General features: G+C 40.6%; 1 protein-coding gene across 4 annotated transcripts in view; it reads right to left on the reverse strand.

Moving 5' to 3' along the window:
* Positions 1-18,835, reverse strand: part of SRPX (sushi repeat containing protein X-linked) — a 40,727-nt gene that overhangs the window by 10,226 nt on the left and 11,666 nt on the right. For 2 of the 4 annotated variants that reach the window (XM_072935011.1, XM_030282639.4), the window contains exons 2-4: positions 7,762-7,821; positions 2,036-2,227; positions 1,247-1,423 (exon numbers count right to left, since the gene is read on the reverse strand). In XM_072935011.1, the coding sequence (XP_072791112.1) occupies positions 1,247-1,423; positions 2,036-2,227; positions 7,762-7,821 (429 nt within the window). Of the gene's footprint in view, positions 1-1,246; positions 1,424-2,035; positions 2,228-7,558; positions 7,715-7,761; positions 7,822-18,835 lie in introns of those variants that run through there. The other 2 variants (XM_072935015.1, XM_030282625.4) reach the window with 2 other exon arrangements.

Raw genomic sequence — 18,835 nt, forward strand, 5'->3', positions numbered from 1 at the left:
TCATTATTGGAATAAAAATGAAGTGTTAGTGCTAACTTAGCCTCTTTTCTTTGCTGCTTAAGGTACTTGCTTACTTTACTCTGCAAGACAGCATCCTTTGTAATAAGCCCACCATCTGCAAACAGATGAGTTTCTGAAACTGCCAGGAAATACAGAGGACAATATTTTATCATTTCCAAACTTAAAAGGTTTGTTTTTCTTCCTCTGCCCACACCACTGAGAAGGACAAAGCTTGTTTTTGCAAACAAAAACAAGAGACACCACAAATGGTCTAGACCCAAGTAGCTCATTTCTACATTGGTACAACACCAAATAACAGGAAACCTGAAAAAATATTTTATGAACATTAGGTCGCAGTGGAGAGGCTCCAAAGCCATTTGCCAACCTAGACTGAGTCACAGGCATTCTGAGGAAAACCAAGTTATCATACATACAAGATACTGAGCACAAACACTCTACCACCCACATGCTTTAAATTATTGGTAGTCATTTCAGATGGCCAAAAAATATTTTTCCTTTGTGGGTGGCTGCTGAAGGTTTTATCAGAGGCTTCCCAGAAACAGGGGCGGCAGGCTGAGACCTCACTATGTGCTGAAATTTCAATAGTAGTCAGGAAAGTTAAATCTCAATATTTGTTTATCTCTCTTCTGATTTATGTATATAGAAATACTTCTTCCAGCTGAGGTTCCCAGGAGACCACTGACTACGTGATGAAAATTGCTGGCATAACTGGAGTGAACTAGGCTGAAAATTAAATTAGCTCACTGCAACCATGCTGGTAACTACAATCCATGCACATTCTCTGGATATATTTGAAGACTGTGATCCCAAAGAAGAAAAATAGTTCAGACAATGGGTTTACTTTCAAACCTGTTTTTAATCATTAAGCAGAAGGGAGTGTGACAGACTCCAGCACAGAGAATATGCTGGAAGAGCAGCACAGTAACCACAGTGACCAATGAGTCACTCAGGAATCACCAAAGGCTATTACAAGCATTGTAAAGTGCTGGCCATTTACACCAGCCCATCTCTATTAAAGTGGCACTGCTTGGCTACTCGCTTTGGACTGAAAGGACTGAGTGACGGAACCTTGCACCCTTGGAAAACTGTTCTGTGCTTAATAAGAGGGACAGTAGTTTTTCCCCCCATGAACTGGATCAAAAGGGCCATTTGGAGTTGATGTGTGCAGAACTGGGCAGTGGCAGGTGCCTCGGGATGAGACCAAAGAGCCCAGCAGCGCACGTACCGACGCAGGCGGCCGGCCGGCCGCTCCAGGCTTTGCTGTCCAGGCAGGTGACAACGCGCTCCCCCTTCAGCTGGTAGCCCGGGGAGCAGTAGTACTCACACCTCGAGCCAAAGTAGGCACCATCCAAGCACTTGAAGCCCCCGTTGGTCGGCATGGACAGGGTAGGGCAACGCTTTTCTGGAAAAGGAAACAGAGACTTCTGGAAACCCGTTACCTTCCCTTCTCAGTAATGCACACGTGGGGTATTACACAGAAATAAAGACACAGCTGGCAAACAACAAATGGGAGAAAGTCTTGTTCCACGTGAGGCTTTTCCACACTGTTCTTATTAGCTGTGTTTCAAATTTAACTCTACATAAGAGTTTCTCATTTAATGAGAAAAGGGATGACAAGTACATATTCATCTCTTCTCAGAAAATGTTTTACTGTTAAGAGCCCATTTAGACACCTGGTACAAATTGTGTCAACTTAGAAAGTCAAAGATGGGCAATATTTTAAAACAGCTTTATGGCTCTGTCATAAAACTATTCCCACAAATCAAAATCTCACATTGAAAAAATATTCCGTATCTGCCAAGAATGTTTGTACCACTGAAATGCTTATCATGTCATGCACCCCTGTGAGATCCTCAACATCAAACCAATCTACCTATCCAAGCATACTGCCAAACTTTAAAATAAAATAAAAAAACCTCAAAACAATCGAAAGACCAGTTTCCATGGCAAATAAGAATTTACTGTCTGAACCTGGAGAACAAGTCACACAGGAAGAGATTTTGCAACCACTTACGTTTGCACAGCACCTTCCCAGACCAGCGTTTGCTTGACTGACAGATCAGCTGGTGAGGGCCATGCAGCTCGTAGCCTTTCTGACAGCGAATATCACATCTTGTGCCCAACACATTCTTGTAATATTCCCCTTGAGGTGTCCTGCAGTTTGCATAACCATGTTTCACTTTAATAGGGGAGCACCACGGAGTTTCTGACACAGAGAAGAAAAAAGTCCAACACATAGCAATTAGAAAAATGTAAAAGTTCAGACACAAACATAAAATCACTTTGCTTAATCAAGGTCACAGAGAAGAAAAAAACCCCTTTTGTTTAAAAAGCCACCAATCTTTAAACTGGAGAACACTGCAGAGGTGTACTTGTTCTTTTTTATGAAAAACATTAAAGATTGTATCCATTTTATTGGAGGGGTTGTGAGGGCAGAAGGGGTTTTACTATTCTTTTTGTCCGTGGAATTAGTGTGCCACCATGTGGGCAGTTTGATGACAACTGGGCTCTTTTCCCCTTTTGTTTTTAAGCAGACACATCTAACTGCACTTTGGTAAGAGAAGTTTGCACTAGGAACATCTTGGTCTAGCTGCATTTGTCAGCTTTCCACATTTAGCTTAGTGCTCATTAAAAAAAAAATAAGTTCTGCTTCCATAATAATCTGTGCCTTGCAAAACTCAGTGATGGCTCAAGCTCTCCCACAGTTAGAAGACATCACTTACATAAATCATATTGCCAATAGTCACATTGAACCTGCTTGAACTGAACCTTTATTAACTGGCCAGGGCAGTGATGTAAAATATTCAGGACGTGGGTACCCCCACCCTGTGAGGATTTACCACCACACTGTAGTGCTGATGAGAAGAGTACCCAGAACTCTTGTAGAAGAGTACCTCCCTTCCCAGCCAAAGTTTCACATCCCTTGTTTAGCTTTGACAAGGGTGCACCAAGAAAATGGGCAGCAGCCCCTCAGTAGGAGTTTCGTAGACCAGCAATGACTAAGCTTGCCCCTTTCTCAGATCCAAAATTTGTAAAGCACGTTCTGGGAGAGGAGAGAGGGAGGGAGGGGTTGCAAAGCAAAAAGGAAAGATGACAAATCCTGAAATCCTGCGTGACAATGTGTGACATGAGGGAGGGGAATGAAAAAACATTTGAATTTTGCAAGAAGGATGGAAAAAAGACCCTTAAGCAAACAAAGCACAGGATTTTTTGCCTTCATACGTACAAAGTCACCAACAACATTAAAAAAAAATTCTAGATCATGTTTGCCAGATGTTCACTTCTAGCTCAGTTCCCATAGTTATTAAGTGCATTTTCCTACACTAGTCGAATCCGTTCCATACATAAACAAACACCAATAAATACAGCATTTCTCATACATGGAATACTTATATTCAGCATGCTATGTCTCTAGGACATATGTACACTTTCCCAATGGAAACTACACTTTACATCTGTATTTTTCAGTGCTGGTCCTGAATAAACACAAATAGCATCTGCAGACTAAAATCAATCCTTTGCCTAGACCAAGGGTGCATTTCCTCTAGACAGTTCATTTCTGAAGCAGTTGTACTGTGATATGCTTATTTTTGTCTTTCACCAAAACAAGTAAAAACCCTTTACAAAGATGTGTAGGTGAAATTATCCCCAGTGTCACCAAACACACAGTAACTGAGGCACAGGACACAAGCAGGCCAGTCTAACAGCACTCCTCAGGTTAAGGGTAAAGTACAGTTCAGCTTTTTGGCTCAGCCACACAATCATTCCAGCTCTGTTTCTTCCCACCGATAAGCCTATTTTCTGAATGTCAAATACATCCTCTGCTATTTACCTTACAATTATGTAAAGTGATTTGGTGGAGAGTGGGTTTTGGTTTGGGGGTTTGATGTTCTTTTTAGAACTGTTTCCTGTCCTTCACCCTAATCTCTATACCACAGCTCCCACAACACATTTAAAAAATCCCCACATCCAGTGCCTTGGGCCATTTTGTTGAGGGGCTGTATCACAGTGGCTCCCATTTTTCATGCTTTTTGTGCACCAAATTAAAACTGAGACAATAGATGAGGAGTGTGAGCTAATGGGAATAGAAGTCAACTGCTGAAAAAAATGAGTGATGCCAACACCAGCTCTGCCTCCTGAACTGCTACCCCAGAGCTGCTGGTGCAGCCTCAGGCACCACCTCTGACCACTCTCCGGGGAAAGCCAAACATCTTGGATTCCCAGCCTCTGTCTCATTCACCTCCTGGAGAAATCCTCCTACTCCTGAACTTTCCCATAATCTCTGCCTCAGTGGTCTCATGCCCAAACTCTCCAGCTTTTATGTCCCACTTGTTCTTCCCATGCCCTGAGACCTTAAACTTCCATTTATTTACATACCCAAGCTTGTACAAGCTCCTTAACTAAGAACTAGGCCTCAGTTTTTCTGCAGAAGGGCTTAAACCTGAAGTTACTGAGACAACACTGTCTGCAAGGGCAGGACTGGGTGGATGCAAACTCATTTGGGCTGAGCTTTCACCCCAGCCAGTTATATAATCCTTCAGCAAACCAGCTCAAGACATTTATGCCTTGGGTTCTCCACATGCATAAACTACAAATACACATTGCTGACTTCCTTTGTAAAGGTTATTAAGACAAATATGCTTTGCAACATGATCAAGAGGCTAATAAAAATTTTTAAAAGGCAAAGAAGCTGCTTCAGGTATTGAAAATTGCCTGAGCTTTTCTGCAAAGTTTTGTGGTTTTACAAACACACCTGACTCGAGTAAATAGCTACCCATATATATATTTAAAAAAGGTAACTAACAGCTAAAAAATACAGTTTAATGCACAAACACAACACTGTAAAATTAAAAGCCTTTCCTGTAGTATCGTTGCAGCTACAGTGGTTTCCAGAGAGAAACAAAACAAGCTCCTAGACAGGGGCAAAATGCATCTTCCACTGGATCAAATGATTCTGCCAGAAAGAAAAACAAAAGCAAACATGCTTTTGGATGCAGATAACTTGAAAAGCTTATGAGGAACATCTGTTTGATTTAAAACATTACAATGCTTACTCTAGAACTGATTGTGTTAGAAGAAATTGGTCAGGAGGGGTGTACAAGCCATTTATAAATATTGGGGGTTAGACCAAGCAATACTGCTGGAAAAAACCCAGCTAACTTGAAGAGCACATCAAACAATAAAACAAAGTTTTAGATCAAAGTTTGTTTATTTTTAAGTGAAGGCACATATTGGTTTTCAAAGGCTAAGCAGCTACATAGAGCACTTGTGGAATATTACATTTGTGTGAGGCCCCAAAGGGTTACACAAGCTGTTCCCTGCCTCAAGGCAAGATCAGCCATGCTCCTGAAGGTTTTGGGGATTATAAAAGCTATAGATTTCCCAGACACTTTTTCTGGAACTGCATCATCTATACCAGACTCAGTTCACCCAACTTTAATTTGAGTTTTAGGTACCATGACCTATATACTGATATTTTGTTTATTAGAAAGTTTGTACCTCAGCACAAAAGAGAACTAAAAAGTCCCTCAGCCATACAATAGTCTGAATTTTCACTTAGTAGTAAAACAACCCAGAGACTCAATCCTCTGTTTCAAACCACTGGAAACAGCAGCAAACAGAAATGGTTGAAGCCCCAGCACTGCATTTAGAGCTATGGGTACTGCTTGATCATTACAGTATCTGAGAAGAAATACTATGAATGAGGATCACCAGAGCTGTGATGAACACAGGAACTGCTGAATTCAGGAAACCTTTCCTCGTGAAATATGATCAGAGATGCCAAGTGTCAGGAAGGAAATTTCTAGCACATCATCTCTCCCAGCTCCTTGGTCCTGTTTGAACACCTTGAGCCCCTCCTTCACACACAGCACACAAAGTGACCAGCTGTACTGCTGCTTGCTGCTACACCAGCCAACAGAGCTGATGGTTCACCAGGGAGGAAGGGAAAACCTCCTTAAAAATGCTGTAGGCACAGAAAATCTTGGCCATGTTTGGAAAGCTGAGCAAGTGGGAAAACATCCAGATGAACACAAAAGGGTTTAGTAGGAGGTCGATTTCCACCCCCCACCCAGTAAACTACAATCTTTTATTTGCAGATGTCAAGGAGGATGAATCTGTGTGCTTGCTTGCACATGTGTAGAAAGAAAAAAAATCCAATGCTGCTTACATATGTGAACATCAATTACAAAAATCCATTCCGTTTCTGTTATTGGTAAATTTTATTTGCTGAGAAATGGCCACACCCAAAATGCTGGACTGCCCATCTGAGGAGAAGCTCTGAAGACTGCTACACAGCCTGTTTTCCCTTGCTTTGTCTTTTTCCATCCCCTTCCCCCCAAACCTAACATAAAGAAGTATGCTAATGAAGAATCAGCCTTTTCTGTTCCAATGCTTTATACTCTTAGATTCACATAGTCTGTTCCTCAACATTTGGCAGTAGTGCTTCCAAACTTGGGGCAGCTCTTAATATCTGTGTGAACGAGTCATTATGTTTCACTTACCCTGGTGACATTTTGGCTGACATGAGTATAATCCACTTTGGATCACCATACAAAACGAATTTACAAAGAATCCACATTTTAACTACTTGCCTGCCCTGGCATGAATTGGCATTGATTTATATTCATGATCTCTCAGTTCGTTTTCTATATGTCTGCAGAGGATCACATGTTAGAAGGCAAACAAAAATTACTTAACCTAAATAAAGCTTTAGAGAATGATTTGTGCACATGTTTGAATGCAAAATTTTATACTTGAGGATTTTACTGGGAGGAAGATGAGACATTTATGAAAACAGCAACATAGCCATAAAAGCTGTGTCTTCCCTTGGCTGTTCATAAATTTCTGAATTATTTTATGACTTACCTCTTATATGGCCCATTGATTCTTTGCAGAGAATAAATAATGTACAAGACACCAAGAACCAATATTTTTAAGTAACCAAAATGATGACAACTGTAGCATATCCATAGATTAATTTACTAAAAAGAAACACAGTTACCATTTAAGTGACGAATTAAATTATATATTTTTTAATGTCTAGGCTTCTAAGGAATTTTGGCAGAGGAGAGTGATATTAAAGCAAAAGCAGACTTTTTAGAAAATGGAGACAGCAAATGGAATATTTTCTGTTAGTGGCAAAAAACTTCTCACTCTTGCTGAATGGCAAAGTCTTCCAGAATAGGGAAGAAAACCTGAATTTGCTTTATAAACATGCCCATCCTGTTCACTCATCCAGCTACATAATTTGGTTTTGGAATGCACACATGCACTTGTTAAACACACTTCACTTGGCACTTCAGGTAGCAGGTTAACCTGAAATGCAAGCAAGTCTATGGAAAGAAAAAAGTCATGAAAATCAAGTTCTCTTGCCTGTACTTCTATACATTACCATCAGTAAGCCCAGGTTTTGAGTCAGCTTAGCATTGATGGTTTTCTTAGCATGTATGAGAAATAAGAAAGAGAAGCTCTTCCTGATTTTCATTATTCAACAACCTGATCTCCCAGGAGCAAAGGCAATGTAAAAGTTACTTACTCGGGTGCATGAAAGAGTTGTGATCAATATTTGGTCTAATTTCCATTGTGAAAAACAGCAGAAATTAAATCTTGATCTAACTATCCATGAGAAAAAACATGGGGCTGGATCACCAAGATTGTATAATCCATGGAAAGAAAAAAGAACGAAGCTTTCTGTCAGCAAGCAGTTGATCCTCTTTAGCACATGAGCAAAGCATTCACCTTTGTATCTACTGCGTGCATAAACATCCTCATCATCTTCAAGGGGTGAATATCCCGATCCTACAATAGAAATAAGAGAAAAAAAAACTGCAGCAAGAAAGGAAATATAAATTAAAAATAAAAAAAAGCTTTGAGAAGAGACATGCAAGATTAGGATGCAATAATCTATGCAATGTCTTCAGCACGGGCTTCTCTGAAGCTCAGAGTCACAGCAGATCCACTTTATAGTGAATTTGAGAGGGGCAAATTGATTTGACAATCAAATTAAATAGTAAATTTCTCTCAATGCTCCTAGTGCAATGTTAGGTGGCAGGTGCCAAGTCACAGCTCCTCTGTTACAAATACCATGTAGGTGATCTACTGAGCAGAGAGAGCAGAGCAGGTACAGGTGAAGGGGCTCATCAGAGGTTTCACTATAAAGTGGTTCCATAGCATCAATGGCAGTTAACAGCCATCAGGCCAAACAGCAAAAGTAAAATGTAAATAACTCAAGTACAACCATCCTTAACGACCTGTAAGATCCTGACACCAAGAACAAGACATTGAGGCACATGACATGCAAACACAAGTTACACTCAAATCAAAAACACAGTTTGGTTTCAAGCATTCTTCTGGCATTGTTCAAATAAAGAGACAACAAAGCTCCATACTTTAAAAACCCTGTGCAATGGCTGAAAACTTAAAATAAAGGTAGAAGCTGCTTTCTAAAAACCAGAAACCAGCTGGAGCACTACTACTCAAATAATCCATCAATAAAACAAAGCAGTTGGCAAGAAAGCCTTCAGAATTCCTAAACAACACTTATTTAAAATTAGCAACTTCAGAGCATGAAGCCTAGTCTAAATTCTAGATAAATCTTTTCTACAAAGAAGGGGTGATACAAATTCCCCCTTTGAAAAAGCCTTTTAAAAACCTTGCATGCAACAGGCAGGTACTGAGGGGCCACAGGAGCCTCTCACATGGAATCTTCAGCTACAGCATTTGGGGTTATTTCATCACCATTTGTCGATGTCTGAGACTATGGTCTGTACCAGCTGCTGCTTAAATTAGACAAAATTATTTAATTCAGGCACCTCAATAAGCTACTGATTTCATGTGCAAAGCATACAACTGTTCAGCAGAAATCAAACCCAAGAGTTTGATTTCTGTCAACATCTGTCAACAGATTCCATTTCTTATTAAAAAAAAAAAAATAAACAAAAAAACCACAACAAAATATCTGCCCAGGAAATGGTGAAACTTGATTTCTTATTCTACCAAACTCAAGAAAACCCAGCCCATGTATCTGTAGCTGGTTCATGGGATCACTTCCCCAGCACTGGATCACTGGGAATCCCTCCACCAGTCTGGGCTGGGATCTGAAGTGAATTTCCAAACAACTTCTCCTCTAAAATGGAGGGATTTGTACACAATGAAGTCTTATCCTTTGGAATAATTTCTCTGGAGGTTTTATGTTTATTGTTAAGGATCAATTTTGATACCTAAACACTGACATGTGAGCGACTTCAGAACATAAAATCAAACTTTTTTGCACTTGAAATCTGACTGCATAGCAAAAAGAACAAGCTGTGATCCCTGAGGGCTTCAGGAAGACCTTGATATGTAAATGAGTACCTCTCTAAGCATCAATTTTTCCTCCAGAAATTAGAATACCCTTAGCTAGTTACTCAATTTGAGGGTCATAAAACTGTTACCTCAGTGTTATCACTAATAATTGTCCAAATTTAAGTGTGCAGTGACTTCAGCATTTAAAATTAGTAAATCTTAGAATTATGTGAGCTCTTATGCATTTGTCTTTCCTTAGACAAGAAACAATTACATGCTTTTGAAAGTTTTCTAAGAAAAACTGGCCTTAAAGAGTTATTCACTACTTTTGCCCTAAAACAAGGTTCTCTTGATGGAGCTGGACATCTCCCATTTCCAGCTCATTTTCCACCTCAAAATGAGAAGTGAGTCAGATCTCTTTCCTACAGGCTTGGCCTGGGGAGCCACAGGAGAGGTGTTTCCATTTCATCTGCATTTTCCCAACCACAAATCAAAGTGTTTCTGCTTCACATACATTTAAAACTAGTTACCAAGCCATGTAAGGAAAAAGCATTGTTGTGTGTTGGACATGCTAAAATTATCACAGTTCAGGGTATAGCAGGTTCCTGCCAAAAACAGGTGTGGACTTTGTTCCAGCAGATGTCAAGCGAAACGCACGAAATAACACTTTCGTTTTTAAGATTAATCTATGCATTTACATGACTCTGTTTAGGTCAGGAAAAAAATTTTTCTTCATTCACAGAATAAAATTCTGTCCCCATTGCAGAGGTTCACTTCTACAGGTCTGATGGCAAGATCAGGGCACAAGAGCATAGTGCCAAGCCAGGCACTGCACAGACACGAACAACACTTCACATGCTTTAATTCCTTTGTAACAGAGAAAAAAAAGGAATGTGACAAAGAAGAGGCAGAAGAGGTATGAACACTTGCTTTCCCAGGACTAAAGAAAAGAATTATAAAAAGAAATATAAAATAATTATTTACCACTTTGAGTTTAAATTAAAGTAAGCCATAGACAAGAATAGTACAGCACATTAAAACAACCTGAAACTTTTCAGTTTACGGCCCTGGAACAGCACAAGTTCTGTAACACAAGTTCTATAAGGAATTACTGAGGGAGCTAGGGCTGTAAAGCCTGGAGAAAAGGAGGCTCATCACTCTCTCTAACTCCCTGAAAAGATGCTGTAGCCAGGTGGGGTGTGTCTCTTCTCCCAGGTAATAACCAACAGGGTGAGAGAAGGAAATAGCCTCAGGCTGGGCCAGGGGAAGTTTAAAATAGCTATTAGGAAATACTTCTTCACTGAAAGAGTTGCCAAAAGCATTAGATCAGGCTGCCCAGGAAGTGGCTGAGTCAGTATCCCTGCAGGTATCTAAAAGATACCAAGATTTGGCACTTACAAACATGGTTTAGTGGAGTATTAAAAAGAGACATTTTGGAAAATAAGCCCATACCTTCCGCTTCTGTAAACTGACCTTACCCCAGAGAGCACCTGAAGAAAGTGTGTCAGGAAACAGGGTTAGTACTCATCACTTTGTCTACCTTAGTGTACTTTTTACGCTGCTAAATGAACGGATAATTTGGCTTCTAATAATCCTGCTAAGTACCTCGGAGGGAAATTCTGAGAAAGCACTTAAGCCACTGCAAAGCTCTGGCACGGAATTCTGGCGGTGAGCACGACACGTGGGGAAAGCAGAGCTCGGTGCTGTCATTTCTATCCTAGAAATGATTCCCTGAAAGGAGGGTGGAGCAAAATGAGGGTTGGTCTCTTCCACCAGGTAACAAGTGACAGGATGACAGGACGTGGTCTTAAGCTGCACCAGGAGAGGGAAGAATTTTTTTTTAACAGAAAGCGTGATGACACATCGGAATGGGCAGTCCAGGGAGGTGGGGGAGTCCCTCTGTAGGTATTTAAGGAATGACTGGACGTGGCACTCAGTGCCATGTTATAGTTGATATGGTGGTCACAGGTTAGACTCGATGATCTCAGGTGTCTTTCCCAACCCAGTTCCCCTTCTCTGGACACGCTCCAGCCCCTCAAGGTCCTTGCTGAATTGAAGGGTCCAGAACTGGACACTGCACTCGTGGTGTGGCCTCAGCAGTGCCCAGTACTGGGGGACAATCCCTGCCCTGGTCCTGCTGCCGCACTGTTGGTGACACAGGCCAGGTGCCATTGGCCTCCTTGGCCCCCTGGGCACACCTGGATTATGTTCAGCCACTCCTGACCAGCATCTCCAGGTCCTTTACCTCTAGGAACCTTTCCAGCCACTCTGCCCCTAGCCTATAGTGCAAAGATCACTGCATTTCCAACTTTTTTAATGCTGCTGGGAAATGGAGAACAGCAAAAACCCCAAAAATACAGCAATAATAGCTAATTTCAGCTGCATGGCAGATTTTACAGAATAACAAATAGTAGAGAGCAAAATGAAAAACAACAAAAAAACCAAAAAGCCACCTCAAAACCATAATGACTGTGTCTTCAGCACACAGAAACAACACTAATTAAATGAACCTGGGTGGCATCTTCTGTAATGTGCAGGCACTGGCTACTCTTAATATGGGGAAGAAAGAGAAAGCTCCTTTCACATTTAACCTATCCTTCAAATCAGAGAGAAAGTGCTTGGGAATTCCTCCCGTTTTCAAAAAGTTCATCAGTTTAAGCATGTGTAGGAAGAGAATGACCAGTTTCCACCAGTAAGTTCACAACATCTGGATTTAGTTCCTCCAATGTTTTGCCTCAGAATTTTACATTCCACAGCACCTGAAGGCATATCAAATACGTGCCATACCAAATATGTGAATTTAAAACTTAGCTCCACTGCAGCAAACTGAAGAGCTTCTTGGAGTATGGCAGGGCTAAGGTCACTCTAAGACCTCAGGAGTCTGGAAGAAACATATAATGGGGCAGAAAAGGCACAAAATGGTCATGATGTTCACATTTTGTGCGTAAAAATACTTGCACTCATCTTTATGATGGTACTAAAAATGGAAAGCTGGGTTTTTCATCTCATTCTTTACTGGCTGAACATTACACCCCAGAGGTCTGCAAAGTTCACAATTAAAAAACATTAATTTGTTTAAAAACTGCCTGCACAGTTAGGTGTTTTGTTGCATCTGGTCTATGAAGCCTTATATATATATATATATATATATATATATATATTTGTTGTTTTGTTATAGAAATCCTACAATCATAGAATGCTTTGGGTTGGAATGGACCTTAAAGCATTGAAACACAACTATCTTGTATTCAGCAATAACTGTGCTTAACTGAGAAGCAGAGGAGATCATGAAAATCATGGCATGTTCCTGAATGCCAACCAAATTAATAATCCTATGTGCAGTTTATTAGCCCAAATGAATAACTTCCAGAGATGTTCAGGCATTTCCCTGCTCATATATATGGAAATACACAGGTGTACAGCACAGATTTGAGTTTCCACACACAGCCACAATCTCCAGTCCATTTTAGTGGTCTATTCCTTGCAGGTGTGCAGCCTTTCAGGCACAGAAAGCAATCCTACACCAAGAAGATCCCCCTGCAGGGCTGTACTCAGATTAATTCACTATGTCTCAGTATTGATTAAGATGCAAACACCGTGTATTAGTGCACAGGTTTTAACTTGCTTCAAGAGAAATGCCTCATACAAGACCCCATCAAAGAACAGCTCTTTCAAAGTCACAATCAAAGCACAACTGAAACGCAGAACAGAAAACTTGAGAATTATCAAGCTCAAGAGAGGTCAGAGATGCCTGAAGTTCTGATACCAGAAGTATCGTATGCTTTGTGAAGCAAAACCACCCAATTACACAGAAATCATTAATTGGATTAGGAAAACACAGGCATGGGTTCTTCTCCCAAAAAAATAATCTCTTTCCTCCTCCCTTGCCATCTGTGACCCAAGGTGACAATGAGAAACACTGTAGCTGACACCAAACCCTGAAGGTGTTTCCAAATAGATTAATTACATGTTGAGAGAGCTATTGCTTTGCATAGAAAACAGATAACAAAACAAAACTTGTGTTGGTAAATACTGTGCAACAAAAAAGCACTACTCCTGGCTCAAGGAGTTTCCTTCACTTCAAGGAAATCCTATATCCAGAAGCAGGTAGCCATGCCCATGCAGTTTACTCCCAGAAAAATCAGCGATGGGATGGAAACTGCATGGATACAGAAGTTAGTGCTAGTCCAGAAAAGCTCTGTAAAATATAACTGAACTCTGCTTCCTTTTATAGACACACACAGATATCTTAGATACAGCAAAACCAAAGCAAAACACTTTCCACCACTGATTTTGGTTTATTTTTCCCCACTCCAGACTGGCAATAAAAAGTGGAAGTGGCTCAAGTGGCACTGACTCAATGCAGGCAGAAGTCCTGGAACACAGCTGCAGTCAAGGGAAAGCTGGCAGACATAACAAGAAGCTACAAACCCCTTTGCCAACACATCCGTAAGATCCAGGAACCTTAGTGCAGTCCCAGGCTGCTCCTGGATACCTTGCTTCATTGCAAAGGAATTTACTTTCACTGTAATCAGGTGTTTGTTGTTAGAATGGGCAGTATGTATGTTCAAATGCTGCCTGCAGTTTACACAATTAAATGGCCAAAGTGGGTTCTTAAATTCTATTCACTTGAAGCTGTTTAAAAAAAAAAAAAACCTTCATGAAAATGGTGTCCTTTTATTCAATGAAAACAAACAAGAATTTCCAGAATGCCAGTTCTGGAAATTCTAAAGAAAATTCCAGAATCCTAATTCTGGAAATTCTTGTTTGCCCTGAATTGCTCTTGTGATGTGATATTTTGGGTGATTCAATGGAAAGTGACAATTTAATTTAATTTCAAGTTATCAAATATGTATATATCTACATATTATGTTTTCAACAGAAAATTAAGGAAAATGTAGACTAAAAAAAGTGCAATGAAAGGCCTCTGCTATTGGAATAAAGTGTTGATTACTGGGGCGGGGGGAAGGAAGCTCAAAAAGCCAATAAAGATACATTTGGGAGTTAACATTGGTACAACTTCAAAAGTATCAGTCATCTCCTTTGTTGATCCATGTTTCCCACACAAGCCATGTTCCCTTGGCGGCGGAGCAGCGTGAGCCACAAGGTGCCACAATGATTCATCAAGAAGATGGGATAAGCTGGGAGCTTGGCCCAAAGGGAAAAATCTGAATATTACATACATGAATAGTGCCCTCGAGTGATAGTGATTTTCAGTGAGTTGGTTTGTGCTTGTTTTGGCTCATTGCCCAAAGTCCTAAATAACAAGGAGCAGAGGAAAAAGAAGAGTTAGCTTCCACGATTTTTAAAGCGGTCAAGAGAAGGTCCAAAAGCCTCTCTCCTCCCTTTCAAAGGGCTCCACTTGAATAAGGAACTTTCAATAAAGTGAAATACAGCAAAATAAATTAAAACTCTGAAAAAACAGGCAAACAAAAGAAGTCACTGATCATTTGGAAAGGCACCTAGTTATGCCAGCAGGAGACCAACAGGGAGGAGACCGGAGAAAAATGCTTCCCTTGTTCAGGATATGATGAATTCAAAGTTTGATTTTTTCTTAAGGTACTCCTCAATAAATAATGCTAAAAATTTTAGTGGCAGCACCTCTCTTTATGATCAGAAACTGCCACAGGCTGTTACCAGAGAGAGGATGAAAAGTGTCATGAACACTAAAATGCAAATCAACTCAGATGAACAAAATGTACAAAATGTGTAATGTATCCTTTAATTGATAGGTTTAAGGAAGGTACATGCTGCATTACATCTACACAAAACAAACTGCATACTGCAAAATATATTTGTTATCCTGAACACAAATGTGTCTGTGCTTTCCTGTTGTGCCTAAACTCTGGGTAAGCCTTCAAGAGGCACAGCAGCTATGGGGTTGTCCATGGATACAGAAGAATGTTCCAGACAGAAGAATTTGCACTCTGTGTCTGACAAACTACAAGAGGCTCTGCAAAGGCTGTTTCTTGTGAGGGGTCAGAGCTTGGAGCAGTGTCTCAGTGGTTATTCCATACCATGAGATGGTGCCTAATCCATATACACGTCATCACTGCAGTCAGGAGTAAGGGACTCTCAGTCCTGGGAAGAAGGGAGTGACTTTGAGTGGAAAACAGAGAAATAATTCCTGTGAACATACTTCAATATGTTTTTGGTTTGTTTTTTTTTTCCCTTATATTACGATATTAAGAGTCTTTAACATAGTCTTATATTTTAGGAGCACATTGAAAACAAGAAAAAACAGGAAGTCACCTATAGAATGCCAATAAGAGACTGAAAAGAGGTAGGACTACTAGTAACTGTTTAATTAAATAAAGACATTTAAGATGAAAGTCTCTCTAATGACAAGTTCCAGTGGACCTTGGATAACTTTCCAAAGGAGGAGACTGAAAACTAATCCTGATCTATTCTGAATTGGTGACAGATGGAAGAATTTTTTTTATTTTATTTTTAGTGCTGACACTGGAAACTGGCACATCTCAGTTTCTAACTTTTAATACTACAGTACCAGATACCCTGGGGTTTTTTATCCTTCAGACAACGTTATTTCTGAAGCTCAGATTTTATGAGCAGACTAAAAGAAAGGCTCCCTATGAAAAAAATCTCAGCTTCAAGTGTCAGGCACTACACCAACACTTGAAAACTAGCATCAGGAGCTGCCTGTAATCCATAGGAAACTCTCCAACAAGTTCCTAGAAAACAGGAGGGGAGTGGAAAAATGTGATGTTACTGACAGTGCTCTCCTCCTGCTCTTTAGTAAGTGAAGTCACAGAGCGTCAGAAGCAACACAAAGTACTATAAACCCTAAGCTGGCAGTGAGCACCCTTCTTTGAAGAAAATAGGGACTTTAAGGACTCCAGGACTACTTCTGCTCATGCTTTAATAATGCTTTGTAAGGGTATTAAAAAAGCAGGCATTACACCAGTAAGGAACAGCTGAAGGATCAACTCCAGGGGAAGTAGGGCAGTCAAGAGGACAAAAACTGAGCAAAGACAACAGAAAAGCAGGTGGAATTCAAAATACAGAAGCAGATGTAAAGGAGTTTCAACTTTAATAGCAAACCAATAATTGAAGGAAAAAGTAAGCAACTGCTGTCAAGACTCAGGAGATAGGAATTTATTTTTTTTTTACAAAGAATAGCATTAAAAACAGCTTCACAACAAAAAGTATTTAATATAGCCAAAAGCATGGAAGTTGTATAAACCAATTTATGAGAAGTAGCTTGCTCCTTTTGTTTAAAATAAATAAATGTTTAAATAAATCAGTGTTAATCATATCCTAAGGTGGAGTCAAAAGTTCTTTTCACAGAGCCAGCAAAAAATAATGATTATTAGATTTTAAAGGAACACTTGAGACAGTCCCTCCAAACCCTTGCTCGCATGTCAGTGGCAAATGCCCATCAGGAGGATGTTCTCACTCCCATCAAAATCAAGAGGGTAAACAAATTTCCTTCTGAAAGAGTGGTTACCAAGGTCATATGAGAGGATATTGGCTTTGAAGATCCAGCCTCACTGATGATACACACTGTTTGGGGCACCACAATATAAACAAGATACAAAGCGATGACAGAGCATCCAAAGGAGGCTACAAAGATGGAGAAGAGCCGTGAGGAGAAGCTGTGTGAGGAGAGGCTGAGGGCACAAGGAGGGGCAGGCACTGATCTCTGCTCTGTGGTGACAGTGACAGGACCCAGGGGAATGGCCTGGAGTTGTGTCAGGGAGGTTTAGGTTGGATGTTAGGAAAAGGTTCTTCCCCAGAGGGTGGCTGGGCAGTGGAACAGCTCCCCAGGGCAGTGGTCACAGCACCAGCCTGGCACAGCTCAAGAAGCATTTGGACAATGCTGTCAGGTGTGGCTCTTTGGGCTGCCCTGTGCAGAGCCAGGAGTTGAACTTTGATGATCTTAGTGGGTCCTTCCCAATTCAGGATATTCTATGATTCTTTATCTATATATATCTGTGTATATATATATACACACATACACATAGGCATAGTGCCAGAGACAATGCTCAGAACCTGCAAATGCCTCAAACCAGAAAGTAAGCAAATAAAAGGAAATCAAAATAATATTCAGTTTCCTCTACCTTTGGAACCCAACTGCCTTAACTGCTGGTTTAAGGCAAAAGGAGGCCTGGCAACACCAATATAATAACTTAAAGAAACTTAATGACCTCAACACTCTAAAGCCATGTTTCCAGAATTACACCCTGCTTATTCAGGAGAGGGAAAAGGGCTATGGAAAATCCACTGCCACTACCAGAAACAGGAGAGGTGATTGAAGCACCTAAAATGGAACCCTAAAAGAAGCCTGTTTGGAAAGAAGAGGAACATGGACATGGCCAACTTGTAGGTTTTAAATACAAAAAATACAAAAGGTAAGGTCAGCACCATGGGCCTCAGCAAGAAGGATGATGATGCCCTGTTTCCTTCAGCTCCTAAAAACACAGGGCAGGTCCAGCCCCAGCCTCCTGACATCAGAACAGAGCCTGCTGGGAAGCTGCAGGGCTAAGCAGGGAATTGTGAAGTTGAGCTGTGTTTGGTGAAGCTACCATACCTAAGGATGGCCACGCTCTGTGTCCCTTTCATTAAGGACAGGCTGGTACATAGGGATTGATGAACAACATCTGTCAGGAATGACCAGCTGCAGCAAGAAAAGCTGGCAGACAGCTTCAAATTACCAAGGTCAAGGTTCACTTAACATAATTAGAATGTTATCCTTTAATAGTCAGTACTATGCATTTTAGTTTCCACAAAATCAGTTTAGTACTGAAAAAGTTCTCAAGTTTCATAAACATCCTTAAGATGACAACTAAAGACTGTCAGAAAAAAAAAAAAAAACAAAAATGAAAACAAAACAAGAGAAACTTGTAGCAGAACAGATTATTTTTAAATAACAGATGTACATACTTGTTGGTATTCTGGTTACACCAGTTTCTTCTGAGTGTCAAAATATTACACTAGTCAAAGACACTGAAAACATACACCAAAGAGTTGTTTGCCTCAGAATGGCAGGATTGAGATGCCATTATATTTCTCACTGTTTCCTCCTCACAGAAGCATTGAAGTCTGAGAAACCGACTTGTGAGGTTTCAGGGCTCACCATTAAAAGCAGACTGACAACCTGCAAATCTGCCATGTGGACCAGAGTTGGATGCAAAAAGGGAGCATGTGAAACACACTGGGAGGAAATAATCCACAGAAAAGATACAAAGCTAGTAATAGTTCTCATGGAAAAATGAAACCACTGCTTAATTGTTACTGAGAGTTAATACACTGGAAATAATGTGGAATTTCAGCCAAACATGTGATATGTATCACTGGCCATAGCACTCACAGCAGCTCCAGTGCTGACAGGGGCTTGGCCTGGGGTGCCCCTGTCCCTGCAGGCAGAGCTGATCCCTGTCCCAGCCCTGCTCATGCCTCTGGGCTGCTGTCCCACTCCGGCCCTCACACAGCCAGGACAGACCTTACCCTCAAGTCTTCTGGTGTAGAAAAGAGAAATTTGAATCTACCCCCTTTATTTTTTTAAATA

This window comes from Taeniopygia guttata, chromosome 1, assembly GCF_048771995.1.
Source record: "Taeniopygia guttata chromosome 1, bTaeGut7.mat, whole genome shotgun sequence".
NCBI classification, from domain to species: Eukaryota; Metazoa; Chordata; class Aves; order Passeriformes; family Estrildidae; genus Taeniopygia; species Taeniopygia guttata.